We start from the raw sequence: 23,882 nt of genomic DNA on the forward strand, positions 1-23,882 counted from the left end.
TTGGTTCCAACTCCTAGTAACCCTTTATTATTGTTGTTAAGTCGGTTCCGACTCAGAGACCCCCGTACAGGGTTTCCGAGGCTGTAAATCTTTACCGGAGCAGAACGCCTTATCTTTCTCCCGCGGAACCGCTGGTAGTTTCGAACAGCTGACCTTGAGGTTCACAGCCCAATTCGTAACCACTACGCTACCAGAGCCCCTTCGTAACCCTATATAGGGCTTTTTAAATCTTTGCAGGAACAGAATGCCTCATCTTTCTCTTGTGGAGCAGTTCACAGGCTCAAACCATGGACCTTGTGGCTCTTAGTCCAGTGCTTACTACTGCCTGGAGCCACATGCTCCCAAACGTGTTTGTTGTGAAGTACTGTGGAGTCGGTTCTGACTCATAGTGACCCTGCACAGGATTTCCGAGGCTACAAATCTTTATGGGAGCAGAAAGCCTCCCACGGAACATCTGGTAGTTTCAAACTGCCGACCTTGAGGTTAGCAGCCCGATTCGTAACCACTGTGCTATCTGAGCTCCTTAAACATAACTTTAGCATATTCAATAAAGAAAAAAGCTACTGTGGCTGAAACTGAATGAACTAGGAGAGTAATATGTGTAAGGCCTTGAGACCTTTCGAAGGATTTTGCTTTTACGCTGATACTGTGGTGGCTTTGTGTCGTGGAGTCGGTTCCGATTCATAGTGATCCTGTACAAGGTTTCCAAGGCTATAAATCTTTATGGGAGCAGAACGCCTCATCTTTCTCCCGCAGAGCGGCTGGTAGTTTCAAACTACTGACCTTGTGGTTCGCAGCCTGATTCGTAACCATTACGCTACCAGAGCTCTTTAGGAGCCATTTTATGTTTATAAGAATGAATGGTGTGGTATATATATTGTAGCTGCTTTTTTGAGAAAACAGATGCAAGCGTGGAATCAGAAACCAAATAGGAAGGTTTTGGGTCAATCCATATGAGAGTTGATGGTAGTCTGAGCCAGAGTAGTAACCATGGAATTGAGCAGAAAAAATGTGCATGTATTCTGAAGGTATTGCTGACAATTTTACTTGCAGATTACATGAAGTGTAAGAGACTTCAGGATGGTTCTAAAGTTACTTTGTAGACTCACACCATTTACAAGATGTCTGCAGATTCCAAGTTTGTGTTACAGTGTGACAAAATATTTAATGAGGTCAAATAATCCCCTACACCAATGATTCCCTTAGTATTTTAAAATGAATTCAGAGGGAATTTCGATCTGGTTTAAGGGTTTTATCTCTGTTCAAGGCTTTTGATCTCTGATTAAATATTTTGGTCTAGCTGTAAACTTGCCGATTTCTGTGACTTGCACATTTTCATCTTTGCTGTATGAAGCACACAGCTATAATGAGATGTGAGCAAAACACATTTTCCCTCTAAATAGAAAAATCTACACTCCTAGATTTATGCCAGTTCTAACTGATCTTTATGGTGTTTTGACTTTATTGCATTTAAGTTGCACATGAAATAGTCTTCACTGTTACTACCAATTATTTAACTCAATTTCCCAGAGGAATTTTTAAAATAAACAGTAAAAGAGACATTAGAAAATCCTTCATTAGAATGGATGGAAATGAAATCATCTTGCTTCCCACACCCAGCTAGACGGAAAGGTGTGGTAGCTTTTTTCCCCTCTATAGGTTTAAAGTTGTCCAGGCTTGAATTATTCTCAGGAAAGGGACCAGTAACAGGACAGGTCTAGACTGGCCTAGGAGCCAGACAAATGATTTCAGCTCTCCCGAGGGACCTTTTCTTTCCATATGGAAGAGCTTTTCAACATTGTTTTCTTGCTGGGATAAACTAAAAGGCCACCACAGTCCACCTTTGAAGTTACTTTTAGATCCATCCCAGGGAAAAGGGGTTTCATTTATCAGCAAGTATTAGGCCCAAACCCCTTGTGCTTTGGAGGGCTTTGCACTTAAGGTCCGTGTGCCCTGCCTGCATATCCTGGCGCTCCAGTGACCAGCGAGTGCCTACCAACTAACACCCACGCCCCTCCCAACACTTAAACCAACTGCGCTGCAGTCTCTTCTCGGGCCCCGGAGCCCCGCGGGCGGCGCGTCTGCCCTTCTTTGGCCAAGCCGCAGCAGCAGTGTCAGTGTGTCCTCCCGGGCCGCCCCCCGCGGGCGTCAGAGGGAGGCGGGCACCCCGCGCTGTGACGGCGACGCCTGCAGCCGCGGGAACGCACCAGTCATCACTGTCGCTAGAGAGCCTGGTGACCTCTTGGCCGCCCGCCCCGGAGGTTCAGATGGCACAGGCGAAGATCAACGCGAAAGCCAACGAAGGTCGCTTCTGCCGCTCCTCCTCGATGGCGGACCGCTCCAGCCGCCTGCTGGAGAGCCTAGACCAGCTGGAGCTCAGGTACGCGTGGCTGCGGCGCGGGCGCCCTGCTCGCCATGCGGGCGGTTCCCAGGCGGAGGCCACGCCACGGGGCTGGGGCTGGGGCCGGGGCTGCCTGTGCGAAAGCAGCGTGTGCTTGAGGTTTGTTTTGGATGGAGGTGGTGCTCAGATTTTGTTTGCTTCTTGGTGCGTTTTCCTCTTGTCTTAAGAGAAGCATTCCTACATGAGCGAAGCTTATGAGTGTGTAGCCACATTCTCATTCACTTATCTGGGCCTTTGGAACGGAGAAAACAAGTCAGGATAAAAGTTACCATGACATTGTTTTTTAGTAGTGAGTATAGTGCTCTGGATCTACAGAACTTCTAGAACCTTCTCTGTGCCTGTGGTATGGTGTGCTAAATGTTTTAATTTAGACTTTCAACATTTTGCGTTTTTAAGAGCTGCAGCAGTTTATAGTAGCATTCTCTTTCTAAACCGCTTCAGAGGAAACAAAAAACAGGAATCAGTCCTCATAATAGCAAGAATTAGAGAAGAGTGGAATACTGGGCTGGTGGGTATTTTGTGTGATAAACATACTGCCGCTTCTGTTTCTTTGGTAACTACTGTGTTCAGCTATTCCTTTAGTCTCTAAATATTTGTATACCGCCTTACATAGGAGTCACTGCTGACATGACACCTTCAAGGTGCTAGTCACTTTGGCCTGTAGTGAAAACATAGTTTATCCTTTTACCTAATTAAGCTTTCATTAAGTGATTAATATCAACTTTATAGGATTTTAAAATTTATAATGAATTTGGTAAATGCAAGTTTTCATTTAACAGTATATTAAAACTTGTGTTTTCTATCAATGTTTTGATCGTATACAAGTTTATGTACTTTAAACGAAAATCTTATTAAGACAAATATTCTTAACTTGGCATACACAAACCCCCTGAATTGTGCACAGGATTTTGTTTGATTTTTCCCTGTTTGAAAAGGTATATGTGAGCTAGAAAGTTAAAGAAATGTTGTATGTATGTGTTTTTCTCCCCAATTAATATGCCAAAACAGCAAGAGATGTTTGCCCGGAAAAGTAGTTAAGAGCCACTTAGCCCTGAGGCACTTATTACTTCCCCAAGAAGAGTCAGAAAGTGAAAAATTCTCCAACGATTTTGAATGGAAACAGAGAAAAATGAGCCCTAAACCAACTGCTGGGGTTCTGCTCAGATTGAAGCAAATGAAGCAAGAGAGAAATGTTTCTATAGGGATTTCCTCAAAAGAAGTAAACCTGACCCTTTTCAACCCAGAGAAAGTGGAGCAAAACTAGAGATCAATGGCCTCAGCTACTTCCTGTCTCTAAGGAATGCTAGTTCTTTCTGTGCAGCAGTATATAAAATAACTCACACATCTTTGGAGAACACATTTTCTAACTTTTTCGGAATCTCTCCCGATTCAGAAAAAAAGGATTTTTCTTAAAGAAATGAGGAGGGCATGGCCCCACCTTCAAGCTGAGTCATTGTCTTCAAACCAGAAGGAATGTCTCTCACTTGTGGGAAATACAAAAGTAGTGCCTCTTTAGAAGAAAGCTCCTAGTTTTGAGTAATATTATAGTCAAGTGTTTGCTTAATGTAAAATACTGTATACTTTATTACTGAATTGTTGTTGTTAAGCACCATTATAGTAACCCTGTATAGGATTTCCGAGGCTGTAAATCTTTTACGGGAGCAGAAAGCCTCAGCTTTCTCCTGTGGAGCAGCTGGTAGTTTCGAACTGCTGACCTTGAGGTTAGCAGCCCGACTCGTAACCACTATGCTACCAGAGCACCTTATAGATTGAAAATTGGACTTAAAAAGTAATTTTAGGTAGGAAAAGACCCCAGATTCAGGTGTGTTTTATAAAGAGCCCTTTATTAAACCTTAAAGAGAATAAAGACTAGTCATTTTGATGACGAAGACCATTAGCATGAGGACATAATGGTATCCAAAGGATTCATGGCATGTGGCGAACGAACAGAAAACTAAGGAAATTGTCACAAAATCATGATTAATAGTAGATCAAATCACTGATGGTGGGACTATGGAGGTGGGTGGGAACATTAGGACTATGACTGGGAGTATGTACACATTGCAGATTAGAAAAATTTACAAGTTTGGTGCTGGGTCCCTTCTACCATCTATCTACTTGATGGTCAGGGTATGTATTACTCATGATCTTGTGGTGCTGGCATCCCAACTCATTAAAGGCAGATCCCATTAGGGCAAGTTTGCTCCTCCTTGAGCTGGCTAAGGGAGCTTGCAGCCTACTTTCAAGCACACTTTGCCTGAGGGCAAGGCGTTGCCACATTGGTGGTTAATGGTCAGAAAGAATTTAAATGAAAGCTTGTTAAGTGTTGTCTAGTCTGTTCTGACTCAGCAGCCTGGTATACTAAAGCCCCTGGGTTCTGGTTCAGCAATCCTGTGAAGGGTTTCCAAAGAATAAGTTGTTGTTGTTATGTGCCGTGGAGTCGGTTCCGACTCATAGTGACCCTGTACAGAATTTCCAAGGCTGCAAATCTTTACCGGAGCAGAAAGCCTCATCTTTCTCCCGCGGAACAGCTGGTAGTTTTGAACTGCCAACCCTGCGGTTAGCAGCCCAATTCATAACCACTATGCTACCAGAGCTCCTTGAGGAATAAGTAAAGCTCAGGAAATCATTTGGTCTGGCCATGTCAACGCAACCGCAGTTCCAGCCATCATGTTTTTGTGTAAGTGCCATCTAGCCGGTTCTGACTCATGGTGCCCCCTGTATAGGGTTTTCTGAGGAGCAACTTTTGAGTGGGAACCACCACCTTGCATTGCAAACCAACCTACTTATCCAGTTGCTTCTCCTACAGCACCACACCAGGACTCTTAGCCATTCACTATACATTGTCGTAGTTAAGTGCCATGAGTTGGTTCCAATCCATAGCAAACCTGTATAGGGTTTTTGAGGAGCGGCTGGTGAGGGGTGAGTTAATTAAATGTTTAAATATAGCAGGCTAATTTTTAAGTTGATAAGTATATATAGCTCTCTAATTATGTTATAAATTTTAATAGGAAAAAAATTCTCCACCCTTGCTATAGGAGTCCTGGTGTGGCGCTCTGTGTTAATGCGCTGGACTTTAAAGTCAGTTTGAACTGCAAGGTCAACCCTCTATATAGGGTCAGTATGGGTCGTATTTGATTCGATGGCACTTAACAACGACAACCCCTGCTATAGGGTTTTAAGGAGCGACTGGTGAGTTTGAACCACGAACCTTGAGGCTCAAACCGACCTTGTGGTCCAGTGCTTATACTACAACACTAGGACTCCAAATGAAGGCTTAATTTATGCCAATTCTCAGTGAGAGTTAGAACTTCCATTTCAACTCTAATACAATGTTAAATGAAGCAATGGACTCCAAATTTGAAGCAAGAAGCCAGCTCTCCAGACTGTTAACACTGTATACCTAAATTTTCTTAAGACTAAATGCCATATTTCAAAATATAGGAATGAGTATGTTACTGAAAGATGAAAATTCTAGTAAATTGCTGATTATGCACTTTAATTAAGTAAATGGAATCCTAGTGTGGTACTGTAGAATAAGTACTGGACCATAAGATCAGTTTGAACAGCAAGGTTGACTATTCAAATTCACCAGCCACTCCTTGGAAACCCTCTACAGGGTTGCTATGAGTTAGGAATAGACTTGAAAGCATTTCAGAACAACTCAATATATATGGGACACTATGTACCAGGCATTGGGTCGCTTCTAGTAGGCTCTAACACAGTAATGAAGGTGTTTTTGGGCTGGGTTTTAGGGAGTGGAAGGGGTGGAAATGGCAGGACCCCCAGAGATGGGCTGTTTACATATTTCCCCCAAACTTTCCCCTCCTTTTCAGTCATTAGCAGTTGGTTTTAAACAGTAGCTAGATATGAAAATTTGGGACGGAGACTGATGTGAATTATTCGTCTGGTTTAAGGTTTTTTGATAGTGTATGTTGATATCCCAACAGCCAGAATCCAAGAGGACATCATAACTAATATTGTATAAAGGCCTATAATTTAAAAGACCACTTTTCATTTACATTGTCATTTGTACCTTACAAATTCCTTTGAGGTAGGAAGAACACACCTATCTCTTTCAGAAAAGAGGAAGCTGAAGTCCTGAGGGATTCAGTGGTTTCCCCAAGGCCATACCACTAATAGTAGCTCCTAACTCTAACCACAAGTCACATGTCTCTGTAGTCAATGCAATGTAATATTTTGATGATGATTAGAAAAACCCTGCAGAATCTCATATTGCCTAACACATAAGTGATCATTATAGAGTTCTTTTGATACTGAATAAGAGAAGGGATATGATTTTAAGAACTTGATTTGAAACTCTTTCAAATGATAGGAGTATTTGCCATTTCCTCACTTTCTAACAAAAGAATAGATTCTCTTTACGAATAAGCCTGCATTCATAATTATAATTAAGTGCTGTTGAATTTCTTCTGACTCATAGTGGCCCTGCATAGGGTTTCCGAAGAGCGGCTGATGGGTTTGAACCACCAACCTTTTGGTTAGCAGTCCAGGGCTTATTCTACAGTGCCACACCAGGACACACAATTGTTGTTCTTAAGTATCACAGAGCCAGTTCCAACTCATAGTGGCCCTGTATAGGGTTTCCAAGGAGTGTTGGTGGGTTTGAACTGCTGATCTTGCGGTCTAGTACATTATCCTTCAGTTCTACAACAGTGCTCCAGGACTCATAATAATCAGTATATAGTAACTATCATGAAGCCAGTGTATGTCAGCACCAATGCTAGGTTCTTTGTACATTCTTGTTGATCTTAAGTGCTGTCAAGTCAGTTCTGACTCATTGTGATGTTATATAGATTTCCAAGGAAAAGCTGGTGGGTTTGAACCACAAATCTTGTGGTAAGCAGTCCAGTGCTTATCCTACAGTGCTACACTAGAACCCTGTATTTGTACATAGTAACAAATACGATTTTTTTAGTGGATGCTCTCAGTCACTGCTAAACTTTTCATCTGTTTTTTTTTTTTTTTCCATTTGATCATAAACTATAAACCGTCACTTTACTGTCCTTATTTTATAGGTGAAGAAATTGAGACTGAGTTTAAGTAACTATTTAAAGTTGCACAGCTAGTAAGTGGTAGCATCATTTTGTACCACTGGATTTAAAAGCCATCATAGTTTCCACAGTACACTGTATTAGCTGACATATCAGTACTAAATGCAGTCTTGTGAAATCATCCTCATCCACCTCCTAAGTCTCTCAACAATTTGTCTTTTTGATACCTTGGCTGCAGAGATTTGTGAGGTGGCCAAGACCTGGGGATTAGTTTAGGATGTGTGTGCCCCAAATGTTTTCGTTTAAATATTCGTCTAAAAATTTTATTTTGCCAAAGCCTGTTTAGTTGTCATTTCATACACCATTTTCCAGAAACACAGTCCAGGCAAACCTTGATGTGAGAAGCTTTCCCAATTTGGACATGTAGCTGCCTTCAGACTCTGTTAGTAAAAACTGGACTGCCCCTCTCTGCCAAGAGGAGTGCTGTCAGATGAATACAGTGTCAGTTTGCTCATGCATAACATCTGCACACTATTAGATCCAGCACGAGGCATGAACTGTTAGCAAGCAGCCTTGTATCCCTGCATTGTAGAGCAGTAGTTCTCAACCAATAAGAGTTGGTCCCCTAGGGAACATTTGATAATAGCTGGAGACATTTTTGGTTGTCACAATCTTGGTGGGCAGGGAAATACTCCTGGCATTGGTGGTGTTAGGTGCCATTGAATTGGTTCCAATTTATACGGACTCCATGAACAACAGAACAAAACACTCCTAGTCCTGTAACATCTTTACAATCTTTCCTATGTTTGAGACCATTGTTTCAGTCACATTGTCAATCAATCTCACTACTAACCTTGTTGTTGCTAAGTGCCGTTGAGTAAGTTCCAGCTCATAGTGACCCTGTATAGGGAGGGTTTGAGGACCAGCTGGTGGGTTTGAACTGACGGTTTACAGTCCAGTGAATTAGGTGTTACTAAACATCCTAATATGCACAGGACAGGCCCATCAACCAAGAATTATCTGGTCCACAATGTCAGTCGCACCAAAGTTGAGAAACCTGGTACAGAGGAATCAGATAGAGAAGTGAAAATATTTTTTTTTTACTATGACTAGGGTTGGCAGTGTTCCCAGAAACCTCTCTGGAAGCACCTTCAACCTAAGCCTTAAGAAACATGAGCTTATAAACAGTCACTAAGCTAAGGAGTTCCTAGGTGGCACATACAGCTAAGCACTCAACTACTAGCTAAAAGGTTGGTGGTTCAAACCCACCTAGAGGAGTCTCAGAAGACTTGCTTGACATTGTACTTCCAAACGGTGGCAGTCTTGAAAACCCCTTGAGTACTCTGTCTACTCTGCACAGATAGGAATGGTCACCATGAGTCAGAATTGATTCGATGACAACTAAAAATTGAGTTAAGTGACTGGTGGGTTTGAACCAGTGACGGTTAGCTGTTCAGTGTTTATCCCACAGCACCACACAAGGACAGCCTGTAGTAATCACAGCAGAATAAGATGTAGTTCAAATACTGGAATTATTAAATAAAGAATATAAGTACATTTAATAGTTTTAATGAGAGGTTAACTGAAAATCTAGGTAAATAGCAAGACACTTTATGATCGGGTAGAGTAGAAAAGGAGCCAACCCAAGGAATGAAAAATACAACTGAAATTAAATATATGAGGGGGAAAAATAGAGTAGACATTTCTGAGGAAAAGTTATGAAATAAAAAGTAGAATCTGAAGAATTTACCTAGAATGCAGCAGAAAGAAATATGGATGGAAAAAGTAGAAAAGACATTAAGGATGCAACATTTGCCTAAAAGAAAATAATAGAATGGGGACAGGCAATAGTTGAAGAGATAATAGTTAATAATTTCCTATGGGGAAAGTTGTAGACCAAAAGATTTATATAAGAGTTTAAGGAATAAACTAAGTAGAGGTCTAGGTTCAGCTTTTAAAATAAAAATAGCCCATACAAGCATCAATAACAAAGCTCAAAAAACCAGAAATCAACAAATGGTAGCAAGGGTTGGAGAGACTGGGACCCTCCTACACTTCTGGTAGGATTGTAAAATGGTGCAACCACTGTGGAAAACTATATGGTGCTTCCTCAAAAAAATCGGAAATGGAAATATTGTATAACCCAGAAATCCCTCTACTTGTTATATATCCACAAGAAAAAGAGCCAGGCCACGCATCGATATATGCACACCCATGTTCATTACAACACTATTCACAATAGCACAAAGATGGAGACAGTCTAAATACCCATCAATGAAAGAGTGGATTAAAAAAAACTGTGGTACATATACACAATGGAATACTATACAAGGTAAAAGAATAACAATGAACTTGCAGGACACCTCATAGCATGGATGAACTTGAGGACATTATGTAGAGTGAAGTCACAAAAGGACTAAATAGTGTAAGAGACCATTATTGTAAAAACTTAAGAAAAGGTTTTCATACTAAAAGAAACATTCTTTGATGGTTACCAAGGGTGAGAGAGTAGGGAAGGTAATTCACTGATTAGAGGGTAGACACATGCTAACTTGAGGGACAGGGAGGGCAGTCTACAAAAAGAAGGAGGTTGGCAGGAGAATGAAGAAGGTGAAGATGCAGGGAGGAGTACAAGAGTTAAAGAGAATAGAGATAAATACTGTTATCTACATACTACTGCAATAACAGTGTTCTACAGGTAGATACAGAGTCCTGGTATGGTGCTGTGGGTTAATGCACTGGACTGAAATGTTAGTTTGAACCGCAAGGTCAGCAGTTGAAGCTCACCAGCCACTCCTTGGAATCCCTCTGCAGGGTCGCTAAGGGTTGGAACCGACTCGAAGGCAAATAACAACAACACAGGTAGATACATACACTGATCGGCAGAATGGGTATAGGAGGGAGAGTGGGAGTTTACGCACAAATATATAAAGTTTGACAGATGGTATTTGTACGTGGGTATTACCCTTTGCTATAAACCTATCCATAAATACAGTGACAAAATTATGAAAACATCTTAGGTATTAGCAAACACCTTGAGAGAATGAGTTACTGGGCCTGGAAGCTTGGAACCATAGTATCAAGGGACACCATGGTCAACTGGCATAATTTAGTCCATAAAGACAATGTTCTACATCCTACTTTGGTGAGTAGCGACTGGGATCTAAAAAGCTCATGAGCGACCATCTAAGGTACAACTGCTGGTTTCTTCCTGTGCATAGGAAAGAAGAATGATGAAAATTGAAGATGCTTGGAATGTGTGAACATCAGTCTCTACGACGCTGAGACCAGAAGAACTAAGTGGTGCCCGGCTACCACTGCCAACTCTTCTGGAAGGGATCACATTAGAAGGCCCTGGATAAAGTGGAAGAAAATATGGAATAAAACCCACAATTTTTTTTTTAAAAAAGACCAGGCTTTATCAGTCAGAAACTGGAGGAACCCAAGACGTGGCCCTTGGTTACCTCATGGCTCAATTTTCAGCCAAGCAGTCGATAAGTATACAGGAGGGACAACACTAGTGAGGTAGGCTCCCCATGCAGCAGTCAACCATTCAAGACCAAAAGGGCAGCAGTTACCTAAGGATACAATGCAGAAGGATTGGGAAGGAAGGTGAAATAGAAGCAAGAATCTCAGAAAAGAAGTGGGAAAAATAATTTTACACTGAAGGATCACAATCATTGAAATGAAATGGAGAATGTAATTTGTTGAATGTAAAGCTGATGATCTGCTCTGTAAACCGCTCAATTCACAATAAAATGTTTTGAAACACATGATGTAGGAGGAAAGGAGAAGTTTTTGCTTGGGGGCTGTGAATTCATGTTAATGTTCATCAACTAATTTGAAAAAAGGGTAACCAAGGATGGTAGTAAAGCTTGAAGAACACACTCAGTGCCACTGAACTATACATGTACAAATTGTTGAATTGGTGTATATTTTGTTTGTATATATTTTTACCACAATAAAATGAAAAATAAAAAGATGTCCACATAGCTCTAGACCCAAAGAAGGAGAGGGGCTGTGTGCTGACAACCGGGGGCAGGCTTGCTGGGTATACCCTGTGGTTGGTTGATGATGCATGGAGGGGAATGAAACAATATACGATAGGATGAATGTAAAGCTAATGTTCGCCCATGTAAACGATCGCATAATTCATAAATTAAAAAAAAGATGTCCACATAAAAGATAGGAGAGGAAGGAGTGGGGAGGTTATTAGATCACCCAGTAGACAAGGATCTGGGAGAAAGAATGTTCTAGGAAGAGGGAATAGCAAGTGTAAAGATCCATGGTGACAAAATACTCCCTCGCATCTGCATTCTGAAGAATGACATTAAATTAAAAACATGGACATAAATAAGAAGTTTGATAAGGAGTCCTGGTGTGACACTGTAGGATAAGCACTGGACTACTAACCACAAGGTTGGTGGTTCACACCCACTAGCCACTCCTTGGAAACCAACTCAGTGGAACTTAACAACATAATGATAAAATCTGTTTTTCACAAGGAAAATACCCTGGTAATAAAAAATCTTGTTAGAAAAAAACAAAAACAAAACTTAAAAGGTTCTCATTATATTTTGTCTCAATTAACGACAAAATATCTTCTTTATATGATAGCTATTTTTTCTAAAATGGCTTCTTTTAAGCCAGTTTCTTGTTAATAATCTCAAGAATTTACTATTGTAACTTACTGTTGTTAATGAAGCCTTTTTTGACCATTCAGTTCTCTTTGCAGCTTACATTTTAGTACAGAATGGTGTTGAAAAATTAATCTCTTCTTTCAGCATCTTCTCATTTATCAATCACATGAGTCATTGATGTCATGAACTATTGGAGCCGTGGCTTGTTTGTAGCATCAATATTTCATATTAGTGCTAACTGAATGTCTTTCATATGTACTGGGCTCTACTTTATCTGAGAGTTTGCTATTGTGAAATGTGTAGATGCATAATGGATGGTGCCTGGAAGATGCTCTGATACTGTATCACTACTATATTATTTTCTGTATTACTACTATATTATTACTACAGAATATTTTCTGTGTTCTTTTCCACATTTGTAACATGGTATCAGTGCTATTTTGGAATATAGCAGGTGGGGGACTGATGGGAGAAAGTCATATGTATGCTTTGGGGAAGGGAGGGAAGAGCGGAATCTTTATATGGAATGGACACATGCTAAAATGTTGGTGAAGTCCCTTCTGTGCTTACTTAAGGCAACAATCAGAATTAGATCCTTCATGATCTCATATTTCCAGGATTATCTAAATTCTGGGGGTACATCTGTCACTATTTCATCTTGCAAAATTTAGCAACTTATTTAGTTACTATAATCATAACATGAAAGTGACCTGGAAATAGAACACTTTAACCACATAGTTTTTTTTCTCTGACTCCTACAATTCTACAACCTAGCTGATTAGTAACTGGATATGTGGAGTGTATGTGTGTATAGTTGAGGGTGAGGCAGGGAAAGGAGTGTTTCTATAGACTGAGCATAGCTTTAGACCAAAAGCCTACAGGGCATTCCCTCTGGATTTGGGAAAAGATACCCCATATCACTGCTGTTTTTGACACAGTACCAGAGGACCTTACCATACTTACTACGTAAAACAAAAGAAAAAAAAGTGATAGGATTAGACAAATAATGTGATCTTTAACCTAAAATAACTAATAGAATCAACAGACAAGCTATTAAAATTAATACATATAACTCAGGGTTGTCAGTTACAACAAGAGCTTATAAAACAGCATTTCTCTTAGGGGCAATAATTAACTGGAATATATAATAAAATATTATTCATAACACAAAAAAAAAAACATATAAATGGAACATTTAAGAGAAACATTATGAAAAATACCTAAAATTTCCAATAAAAAACATAAAAGAGGCTCTGAATAAATAGATGCACCCTAAGGAGTCCTGCTATGGCACTATAGGGTACGGATTGGACCGCAAGGTCTGTGCCTCAGACTCACCAGCCACTCCTCAGAAACCCATACCAGGGTTGCTATGAGTCAGAATTGACAGAATTTAACAACAACAAATTTTTGGTACGTTTATTATGTTGTCAGAAGCAGACGTAATATGTATACATAGATTAATCTTTGGGGGACAGTTGGATTGTTGGAGAAAGTGGGTCATTTGGAGAAAAAAACATTCTCTCTACCTAAAACATACAAGGTTGGAGTCTAGATGAATTCAAGTTATAAATATGAAAGTAGAACTATAGAGTTAGCAGAAGAAAATGTAGAAGACTATCTTACAACTTAGGGGTAGGAAATGAGAGCAGTGGTGTTTTCAGTGGTAGAATTCAAGCCTTCCATTGTGCTCGGGTTAAATTTTCAGCCAATGCACAGACATTATCCATCGGTCAGTGGAGGCGTGCATGTTGTTGTGATGCTGAGCCAAGTTTCAGTGGAGCTTCCAGATTAAGACAAACTGGAAAGAAAGGCCTGGTAACAGAGTTCCAAAAATCAGCCAGTGAAAGCCCTGTGGATCACAAAAGTCTGAGATGCAAGCAATCATGGGAATGGCACAGCACTGGTATTTCAGACCATTGCTATGGGTTGCCATGAGTCCAGGGCTGACAACAATGGCAGCTAACAACTAGGATAGGGATCTTGACAGAAGCAGACTGTCACATCTTTTTCCGTAACAAAAGGGCAGTAACCTGTATTTCAGGAACATAAACTAAATAAGCAAAGATTATGAACAGGCTATCAAGAATATGAAGAGATATCCAAAGCTACAGGAACAGAAATGAGATAAAGGGGCTCTTCTAGCCAGTCTTTGTAACTCCCAGCAAATGAATGGGTGGGACCATGCAAACAAAGTGTATGGAAACTTCATAAGAGGATTGGCTTATTTTGCCATCCCACTGGGTATAAACTGAGCCATCTCAGAAGCAGGATCTCACTACCATCAAGAAAGAAAAGCCAGGAGTGGAGGTCATCCTTTGGATCCTTAGATTCCTGCACTGAACCTCCATGATCCAGGAGACAGATTTGTGACACCAGAGAAGTAGCTGAGAAGAGGTGACAACAGAGCCGCAGCTGTAGAACCAAAAACAGAAGAAAGAACAGTGGGCTTCCTGGCCCATGGAGAGAGTAAAATTGAGTGTCTTCTGTGGGCAGGAGGCTTGCTTGCAGAGTGGATTTCCTACAGACACTTAATCAGTACAACTAGATTTGCTGAGCCACAAAACTAGACATTAGCACCTTTGGGTTGAGGTTTATAGTGAACTAAGGTACTTTTTGAGCATTTATCAGCAGTGCGAGGGAGCTTTGTAACATTTGCCTCAGTAGAGTAGAGGCCAAGGAGCTGCATAGTTGAGAGACCAAGGACCTGTGGACATGTCTGAGAAGAGGCCCTTTGACCAGAAGGGAGCATTCTGATCTTAAATTGTAACTTGTTAACTTCACTAATCAATCCTATAGTAATGAGCATGTCTGTACATTCTCTATGGCCATTGCAATGAATTCCTGAACTCAACAGCGAGAGCCTTGGAAGGACAATTGATGTCCTAACTGGTAAAGAAGGTTGAAAGGAAGCGGCATGTCTGATCTCCGTCTCACATAGGAATCAACCCTCAGCTGATGAAGAGTTTGATTTTCCTTCCCTCTTGTGAAATCAGAGGAGGTCAGATGTCTCCTCCACTTCGTTTTTATAAGGGACAACCTGGGTGACCATCAGTGGGAAGGTTGTTATTGTTGTTAAATGCCACCATGTCAGTTCTGACTCAGAGACCCTGTAGAAGTTTCTGAAGGCTTTTTTTTCTTCCTTCTTCCAACTTTTTATTGTGAATTTAATGAAGGTTTACAGAGCAGATCATCAGTTTTAGACTCAACAAATCATATACTTTACTTCTTGTATGGTTGCAATCTCCTCTATGTACCAACAATTAACAGTACTGACCTCTGTTCACTTTAACTCTTGCATTCCTCCCTGTGTTTCCCACTGCCTTCATCTTTCCTCTACTAACCTCCTTCTTGTTGTTTATTGCCTGCCCTGTCACTCATGTTAACATGTGTCTACCTGGAGGTTTATTTGTGTTTTTTTGTTGTTGTTTTTTAAATCTTTCTGGGAGCAGGAAAAGCCTCCTCTTACCACAAAGCAACTGGTGGGCTCAAACTCCCAAACTTGCAGTCTGCAGTCCAGTGCTTATCCTGTGGAGCCACCATGCTCTCTCTCATTCGGAAAGTAGAGAAGTAAAATCTGGTGGACACACACAGTATTTTGCAGCAGCTAGAAATCTACTGATTAGATGTACACATAGGACATAGGTGTTTAATAATAAGTGAAAAAGGAAGAGTAAGATAAATATACATGTATACACAAGCAATACAGATTTTTGTAGTAAATCCAAAGAGATAAACAATAAATAGAATGATTGCCTTATAAGTGGGGAGGAGAATAGAAGTGGCATAAGTGACTAAAAGAGAATAGTTAGATGAAATAATAAAGTTGTTTTTTCAAGTGTTCCTGGTGACCTTTCAACATGAGTTGTACTGACTAATTGTTGTTAAGCATCATCGAGTGATAGAGAAATGAGAAATTTTACTAGAACATTCTTCACACAATAACTTTCGGTTTTCCTAATTTACACAGGGTTGAAGCTTTGAGAGAAGCAGCAAGTGCTGTTGAGCAAGAGAAAGAAATCCTCCTGGAAATGATCCACAGTGTCCAAAACAGCCAGGACATGAGGCAGATCAGCGATGGTGAGAGCCATTTTCCCAGAAGGATGCTTATCTCTTACATATGACTAAGGGGTTTGTGATATGTGTGGTTCAATTTTTGTTTGATTTTGTTTGTTATATGAATAGATTAGGCTTCAACATTTAATCTGAGCAGTAGGTAGTAGCTGCAGCTGTCCATTTATTACAACAGCTGCTTACCAGAGGTCATTTCTCCAACAGGCTCTCTACCCACAGACCATGGTTAGGCCTGCAAAGTCCCATGGCCATGTTTTACCTCAGGTTCAGATTCCCAACTTCAGTTCTTTATCAGTTACTGCAGGGCATTATAAGCAGAAGAAAAATACCACCCTCAGACCATGGTTAGGCCTGCAAAGTCCCATGGCCATGTATGTGTTTTACCTCAGGTTCAGATTCCCAACTTCAGTTCTTTATCAGTTACTGCAGGGCATTAAAAGCAGAAGAAAAATATGAGAGACTGGAAATAGAGAAGTAAATGCAAAAAGATATGTACTGGGATGTAATTTAACAGAAAGAAAAGAGAAAGTAAATTATAAAACAAACTAGTAAAATGTACTATAATTTTCATATGAAAATAGCCCTGACTATAGAGAGGACTAGGTCTCTTGTAAAATCAATTTAATTGGCCCTGGACTTACTAATTAGGTTCTTTAGTGCTTCATAGGACAAGCTAGTGAGCCAGCTAGTTGGTAAGTATAGAACTCCAGACAAAAACTCTTAAAAATCCACAACACGGCCATGATCTAATCAGTTTTCTCAACATCTTGGCCAAACATCAATGAAGTAGAAAGGAAGTTAAGTAACAGAGCCGATAAAAGATTGCTCTCCCCCCACCCCCACTTATGGTGTTTGTAGTTAAGAGATTCATTGCTTTTTCATATAAATATTGAAATGTTGACTGAGCTCCGTTTTCTTTATTTCTTTGTGTTGGCCAAGACTAGTCCATAGGCCTGCTTAAATTTGTCTGGAGAGAATGAAGTCAATGTCTAGTTTTGAGGCCAGCTCATTCTTCACATTGGCCATTTTCTCAGCCAACATAGGGCGAGTGTATAGGTATACACGCACAACCTATATGGCAATCCAGGATATCTGGTCTCCACAGCACTAACCAGCACAAATTCCAGTTGAACTCATTGTTCACTCTGTGTGTGTAAATCGTTATTTCCCAGTTACAACTACATACCCACCCAAACTTTTAGCAAATACACTAGTCTTTGAGAAGTTAGCTTGTATAAAGACTTCCTGGCAGAGGTATTCTACAGTCTCTTTCTGTAATCCATTATTGTTAGGTGCCATCAAGTTGGTTCTGACTCATAGTGACCTGGTAGAACGAAATATTGCCCAGTGCGGTTCCATCTTCACAATTTTTTAAGTTGCAGCCACTGTGTCAATCCATCTTGTTGGGGGGTGGGGGGTCTTCCTGTTTTTGCTGACCCTCCACTTTACCAAGCATGATGTCCTTCTCCAGGGACTAGTTCATCCTGACAGCATGTCCAAATTAAGATAGATGAAGTCTTGCCATCATCACTTCTACGGGGCAACCCAACAGTACTTCTCCCAAACAAATTTGTTTATTCTTCAGACAATCCATGATACTTTTCGGTATTCTTCACCAATACCATAATGCAATGTATCAGTTTTACTAGGGTCTTCCTTATTCATTGTCTAACTTTCACATGCATATGCGACTACTGAAAATACTAATACTTGAGTCAGGTGCACATTCATCCTCAAAGTGACATCTTTGTTCTTTAACCCTTTAAAGAAGACTTTTGTTGCATATTTGCCCAATGCAATATGCGTTTGGTTTCTTGACTGCTGCTTCCATGTGCGTTGACTGTGGATCCAAGTAAAATTAAATTTTTGACAACTTCAACATTTCCTCATCTATTGGTCCAGTTGTGAGGATTTTTGTTTTCTTTACATTGAAATGTAATCCATATTGAAGACTGTAGTCTTTGATTTTCTAAAGTACTCAAGTCCTTTTTGCCTCCAGCAAGGAAGGTTTTGTCATCTGCATGTCATGGATTGTTAATGAGTCTTGCTCCAATCTTGATGCCATTATACTACATCAAATTAATCTATGTACAATAGTTTTAGCTTTGCCTTTAAAAAACTCATAACAGAGGTCCTTAAAAAACATAACAGATTTAGCCACAAATGGATGTCTTTAACAAAGGCAAGTTTGTCTCTGGTTGACATTTCAATTTTTTGTTGTCATTTAGGAGAAAGAGAAGAATTAAATCTGACTGCAAACCGTTTGATGGGACGAACCCTCACTGTTGAAGTTTCGGTGGAAACCATTAGAAACCCACAGCAGCAGGAATCCCTAAAGCATGCCACCAGAATTATTGACGAGGTGGTTAATAAGTTTCTGGATGATCTGGAAAACGCCAAAAGTCATTTGATGTCGCTGTACAGTGCTTGCTCTTCTGAGGTACCACCTGGGCCTGTTGATCAGAAGTTCCAATCTATAGTAATTGGCTGTGCTCTTGAAGACCAGAAGAAAATTAAGAGAAGATTAGAGACTCTGCTTAGAAATATTGAAAACTCTGACAAGGCCATCAAGCTGTTAGAGCATTCTAAGGGTGCTGGTTCCAAATCTTTGCAACAAAATGCTGAAAGCAGATTGAATCAATTTTGAAACTTAAAGTACTTAACAAATAATGATGTGAAAAATGATAAAATACTATTTTATGTAATAACTAGTTCTTTATGTTAGGTATAACCACTCAGTTGAGACTGAATGTTGTCTCAGATGAGAAAAATATTCTAGTGTTATGAGTTTTGCAAATAAAACATTTAAAACTAGATATATTTTTATTACCTATATAGTTTTTCATTTGAATTTTGTCTTATACTGGGATCTAATATATACATATTGTTGTTGTTGTTGTTAGGTGCCATTGAGTCAGTACCAACTCATAGCGACCTTATGTACAGCAGAATGAAACACTGCCCGATCCTGGGCCAACCTCAGTATTGTTGCCATGCTTGAGTCCACTGATGCTGCCACTTTGCCACTCCATCTCACTGGTGGTCTTCCTCTTTTTTTCTGACCCCCCACCCTACCAAACATGATAGATATCCTTCTCTAGCGACTGGTCCCTCCTGACAATATGTCCGAAGTATGAGATATGAAGTTTTACCATCCTGGCCTCCAAGGAGCACTCTGGCTGCACTTCTTCCAACACAGATCTTTTTGTTCTTTTGGCAGTCCATGGCACTTTCAATATTCTCCTCCAACACCATCAATTCTTCTACGGTCTTCCTATTTCACTGTTCAGCTTCTGCATGCATATGATATTGAAAATACCATAGCTTGGGTCAGGCACACCTTAGTCCTCAAGCTGACATCTTTGTTCTTCAACACTTTAAAAAAGTCTTGTGCAGCAGATTTGCCTAATGCATTAAGTCGTTTGATTTCTTGATTTCTGCTTCCGTGAATGTTGGCAGTTGATCCAAGAAGAATGAAGTCCTTGACAACTTCATATACCTCTATGTATATATTTTTTCTATTCTGTGGGTGAATGTGTAGTATGTGGTGGAAAATAAGTGCTCAGCTAAGGGCAAAGGGCATCACTGTTCTTTCCTGAGTTTTGTCTGGTATGGAAACAAATGGACACATAGGCACTTAGTCAACTAGAAGGTTTTTACCTTCCGCAGCTGAACACACTGCATACCTAATGGTAACAAAGCACTTACTGTTCTTAGAGAATAAAAGGAATTGCAAAACATTCTTTACCTATGGCCTTCCATTCAACAAAAATTCTGAAGGCATCTGCATCAAGTTTGTCAAATCGGTTCCAATTCATAGTGACCCTGTATTGCATTTCCAAGGAGTAATAGGTGAGTTTGAACCTCGGACTTTGCAGTTTAAACCGACCTTGAGGTTGAGTGCTTATCCTACAATGCCAAACCACCTAAAAAAGATTTAGGCATCTCATAGTATAAATGTTTGTTTTTTTTTTAATTTGAGAAAAATCACCTATAATTTGACCATTGTGTATAATATATTCACCTCATTTTTCAAATGTATCATTTCTATAAAATTTTAATTTTGCAATGTTGTAACTTGCCTTTTTATTAAATTAAGAGTTGCTGCAAACTCTGTCAATTTAAAAAAAACTAGCATATTCTATGTAATTGTACCATAATTTACTTACCTGTTCCCTTCTAACTAGTTATTTGCTATTACCGTAACATCTTTTATGTCCACAGAGCTTTTTTCCTTTTCTTTTTAATGTTCTTTGTATAAAATCCCAGCAGTGGGATTAACTAAATTAAAGAGCATGTACATTTGCATGATTTGAAACATATTTCATAATTTCTTTGGAGTGTATCAATTTATACTGTCTTCAGTAATTAAAATGTAGCTATTTTACTGAGATCTTTTCAGCATTGATCATTGTTTTCTGATTGTGTGTACTAGTAAAACACTTTATTTTAATTTATATTTTATTTACTAACCAAGTTGACCACTATATTCTTACCTGTGATAAATGAAACAACTATTTGTCAAAGTAACCAGTGCTACTGACATATAAACCTCAACAATTTCCCCAAATATGACTTCAACATTCTCATTTCATTAGAATGTATTTTCACATGGCAAAAATATTCAAAATCTAGATTCGTGTGACAATTATTTAGCTTCATCTTATTAACAAAAATGCTGAGTCGCTTCATAAAAAAGAAATTTCAGTCTGAGATTCATGGTTACTTTGTTTGCCAGTACCAACTCTAACACATTTGAATACACTTTATGGGGAATGTTCCTTCTTACTTCTTTCTATGGTACAGACTCTTAGCTTGTCAGCACTCTGATACGCTGTCTGAGGTTCACTATCAGATAAATAGCCTCCTGTTTGTCATCTTTTACCTTTTTTTTATTATTATTATTTAGATTTTTGAAAAGTAACAAATGGACATTAAAGTCAGCATCAGTAAGTCCCTTCCATTGTGAAATACTCCTCTTCCCCTTTACTGTATTTCATGTTGGGCTTGGACATTTCCCACCACAAGTTTTTCCAGCTGTGTCTGCCTCTCTGGGCTTTATATTTTCCTCAGTTTCTTTCCCATGGTTTGCAATGGAGTTCTTATCACAACTTGAACTCTTACGACCATCTCCAATCTGCTTGGGGCTTGTGGTCTGCAGCATTTATTTTTAACTCTCAGTTCCTTCCACTCACTCGGGTCACATCCAGAGGAACAATTCTTAACATGTATTTTTATTGATAAGAATGAAAGTAAAATTTATTTTCAGGTGTCACATTTTTACCCTCCCTCCAACTATTTATGTGGAGCCCTCGTGTGATGCTGTAGGACAAGCAACGGACTAACCACACATGATTGGTCATGGCTCAAAGTCACCAATCGCTCCTTTGAAACCCCTACGTGTAAGGTCAGTACTGACTCGATGGCACTTAACAACAAAAGTTTTTATGTAGAAAACAGTCCGATTTAGTAGAGAATTTAGTGTATGTTGTGTCCTATGTTGGTATGTTCCTTAATGCCACTGTACCAGCCGCTTATCATTACTAGCATGTAACGTATGTCCTGGGATGGTGCTGTGGGCTAATGCATTACTGTAACGGCGTTTGAACTGCAAGGTCAGTGGTTCAAGCTCACCAGCTGCTCCTTGGAAACCCTATACAGGGTTGCTATGGGTCAGAATTGACTCCATGGCATTTGCCAACAACTTGCAACTCTAGGGAAGCCGTTCTCTACTCTGCACTTCTACCTGAGTTGTGCTTCCTGCTTCTCCTATAGGGAAAGGCCTCCTGCTGTGTAACAAATGGCAGGACATAGGGAAAGGCCTCCTGCAGTGTGACAAACCTCAGGACCTGCAGAGATGACTCAAGGCTACTCAGGTTACAGCAGAGTGAAAATCCTGCCCAGTTAACAAACACAGAATTGACCCTACTGGTACTTCAACGTAGAAAGTCCTGACATGAAAATTTAATAGTCCCTAAAGCTGTTAGAAGGTCCAGAAGAGGAGAGCTACTGTAATGAATGTGAACTGGTGGTTTCTAGGTGTGTCTCCCCATACCACAGTGTTGCTTCCTATGGGGGGCATACCAGTCACACTGTATTTTATGAGAATAGTATCCTCCCTTTACTAAAACTTCGTAAACTAGTCAAATGAGGAAGGGTACTATGCACAGGGACCTAGCAACGAGTGTGGGTGTGGTCCATTATGTTGATGGCTCTCAGTCCAGTACTCAGAATGCTTACAATTCACCCTAAAGAGGTGATCAACATTTTCAAACTGGAAACAGAATTTAACAATGGCTGAAAGCCGCACTGTAAGGATGTTGCAAACCAAATGTTATGCAGTGATTTAATGGAAACCTCCATCTATTTGTTCCTTTTGAATGACTGTGATAAATGCTGACACATGTACATAAATATGTGATAGTTTTTGCAGTCTACATTTTACAATTAAAGTAAAAGAGCTGGGAATCTTGGGAAAGGCAACATGGATGTCAGTGAGCTTGAGCTTAGCCATTCTCTAGTTGTTTGCATGTGAGACCCTATTCACACAACCAAGCAAATGAAAAAGGATGAGAAGCAACAGTCCTGGAGACCTGTGCTCACATTCTTGTTTTCCAATTGTGAACTAAAAGTAAACTACTTGAACTGGACCACCCAAGTCTTAATTATCCACCTCAAACTACCACATATTGTAGCAAACAGGCGTTCCTTGTATGTAATGGGCATTCAAACCACTGTGGCATTCGCACATATTTGTCGAGGGCCTAATTTAGTCACTGATCCAGTTTAAACTCGCACTATTCCAGGGGTGACCAGTACTGGACAAGGTGTACAGTTTATGAATAAATTTGACAAAAGGTGTCAGAAAAGACTGGAAATCCTGGCATTGGAAAACTGGCTGAGTATTCAGATACAGTGAGTATTATAAATACATCTCCAAATGTAATTGGCAGACGGCAGAGATGCTGGGACAAAACACAGAAGAGGTACAATACTGCCACGTTCAGCTCTACGGCACGAAGACCAAGCTAAGCTCCCAGTCCCCCGTCTTACCAGAACACAGCAGGGCAATTGACTTCTCTAAGTCCCTGCCCACCCAACAGTAAAATTGGAGTAATTGTGTCCCAGAATTAGCTTTAAATGAGACATTACCTGCAAGGTGCTTAGCATGAGGCCTGATACACAGAATATACTTGCTAAATACATTTGAATTATAGATATTTCGTACCACACATTTACGTGAATGTGTTATTTGAAGGCCAAAAGCATTCAGACAAGACTGGAACTTTTCTTTAAAGCAGACTGATATAGAAGATATTTTCAAGGCAAATTCTCATAAACCACAGTGCTGCTGTAACGTCAAATATGATTCCAAGTGACCCAACAGATCTGAATATTGACAGACTATCTGCGGCAGTGAATTTACTTGATAGGCTCTTCTAGCCACTATCTTAACTCCTGCCAAATGATTGGGTTGTCAAGTCGGTTTCTGACTTATAATGAACCTGTATAGGGTTTCCAAGGCTTTAAATCTTTCTGGGAGCAGAAAGCTTCATCTTTCAGAGTGGTTGGTGGGCTCAAAACTACCAACCTCATGGTTAGTAGTCCAGTGCCAACTGTATGGAGCCACTGCACTCCCCAAATGTTTGGGTTGTTCTGACTCTTGGCAACTCTGTATAGGGCTTCTGAGCAGCCGGTGAATTTGAACTGCCAACCCTAAAGTTTGAACCGACCTGTGGTCCAGTGTGTTAT

At 40.0% G+C, this 23,882-nt stretch overlaps 1 protein-coding gene across 1 annotated transcript; it reads left to right on the forward strand.

Moving 5' to 3' along the window:
• Positions 1 to 2,042: 2,042 nt before the first annotated feature.
• Positions 2,043 to 19,009, forward strand: BAG2 (BCL2-associated athanogene 2). Its single transcript, XM_006835741.1, has 3 exons — positions 2,043 to 2,380; positions 16,027 to 16,136; positions 18,359 to 19,009. The coding sequence occupies exons 1-3, from the start codon at positions 2,268 to 2,270 to the stop codon at positions 18,775 to 18,777; spliced, it is 642 nt and encodes a 213-aa protein (XP_006835804.1). The 5' UTR covers positions 2,043 to 2,267; the 3' UTR covers positions 18,778 to 19,009.
• Positions 19,010 to 23,882: the final 4,873 nt, after the last annotated feature.

This window comes from Chrysochloris asiatica, unplaced genomic scaffold, assembly GCF_000296735.1.
Source record: "Chrysochloris asiatica unplaced genomic scaffold, ChrAsi1.0 scaffold00019, whole genome shotgun sequence".
In the NCBI taxonomy this organism is placed as follows: domain Eukaryota; kingdom Metazoa; phylum Chordata; class Mammalia; order Afrosoricida; family Chrysochloridae; genus Chrysochloris; species Chrysochloris asiatica.

Bases quoted from the DNA above. Each gene is read 5' to 3' on its own strand.
- BAG2 (XM_006835741.1), top strand. From the start codon at position 2,268: ATGGCACAGGCGAAGATCAACGCGAAAGCCAACGAAGGTCGCTTCTGC. The intron at 2,381-16,026 runs GTACGCGTGGCT...TAATTTACACAG, and splicing joins CTAGACCAGCTGGAGCTCAG to GGTTGAAGCTTTGAGAGAAG. The intron at 16,137-18,358 runs GTGAGAGCCATT...GTTGTCATTTAG, and splicing joins CATGAGGCAGATCAGCGATG to GAGAAAGAGAAGAATTAAAT.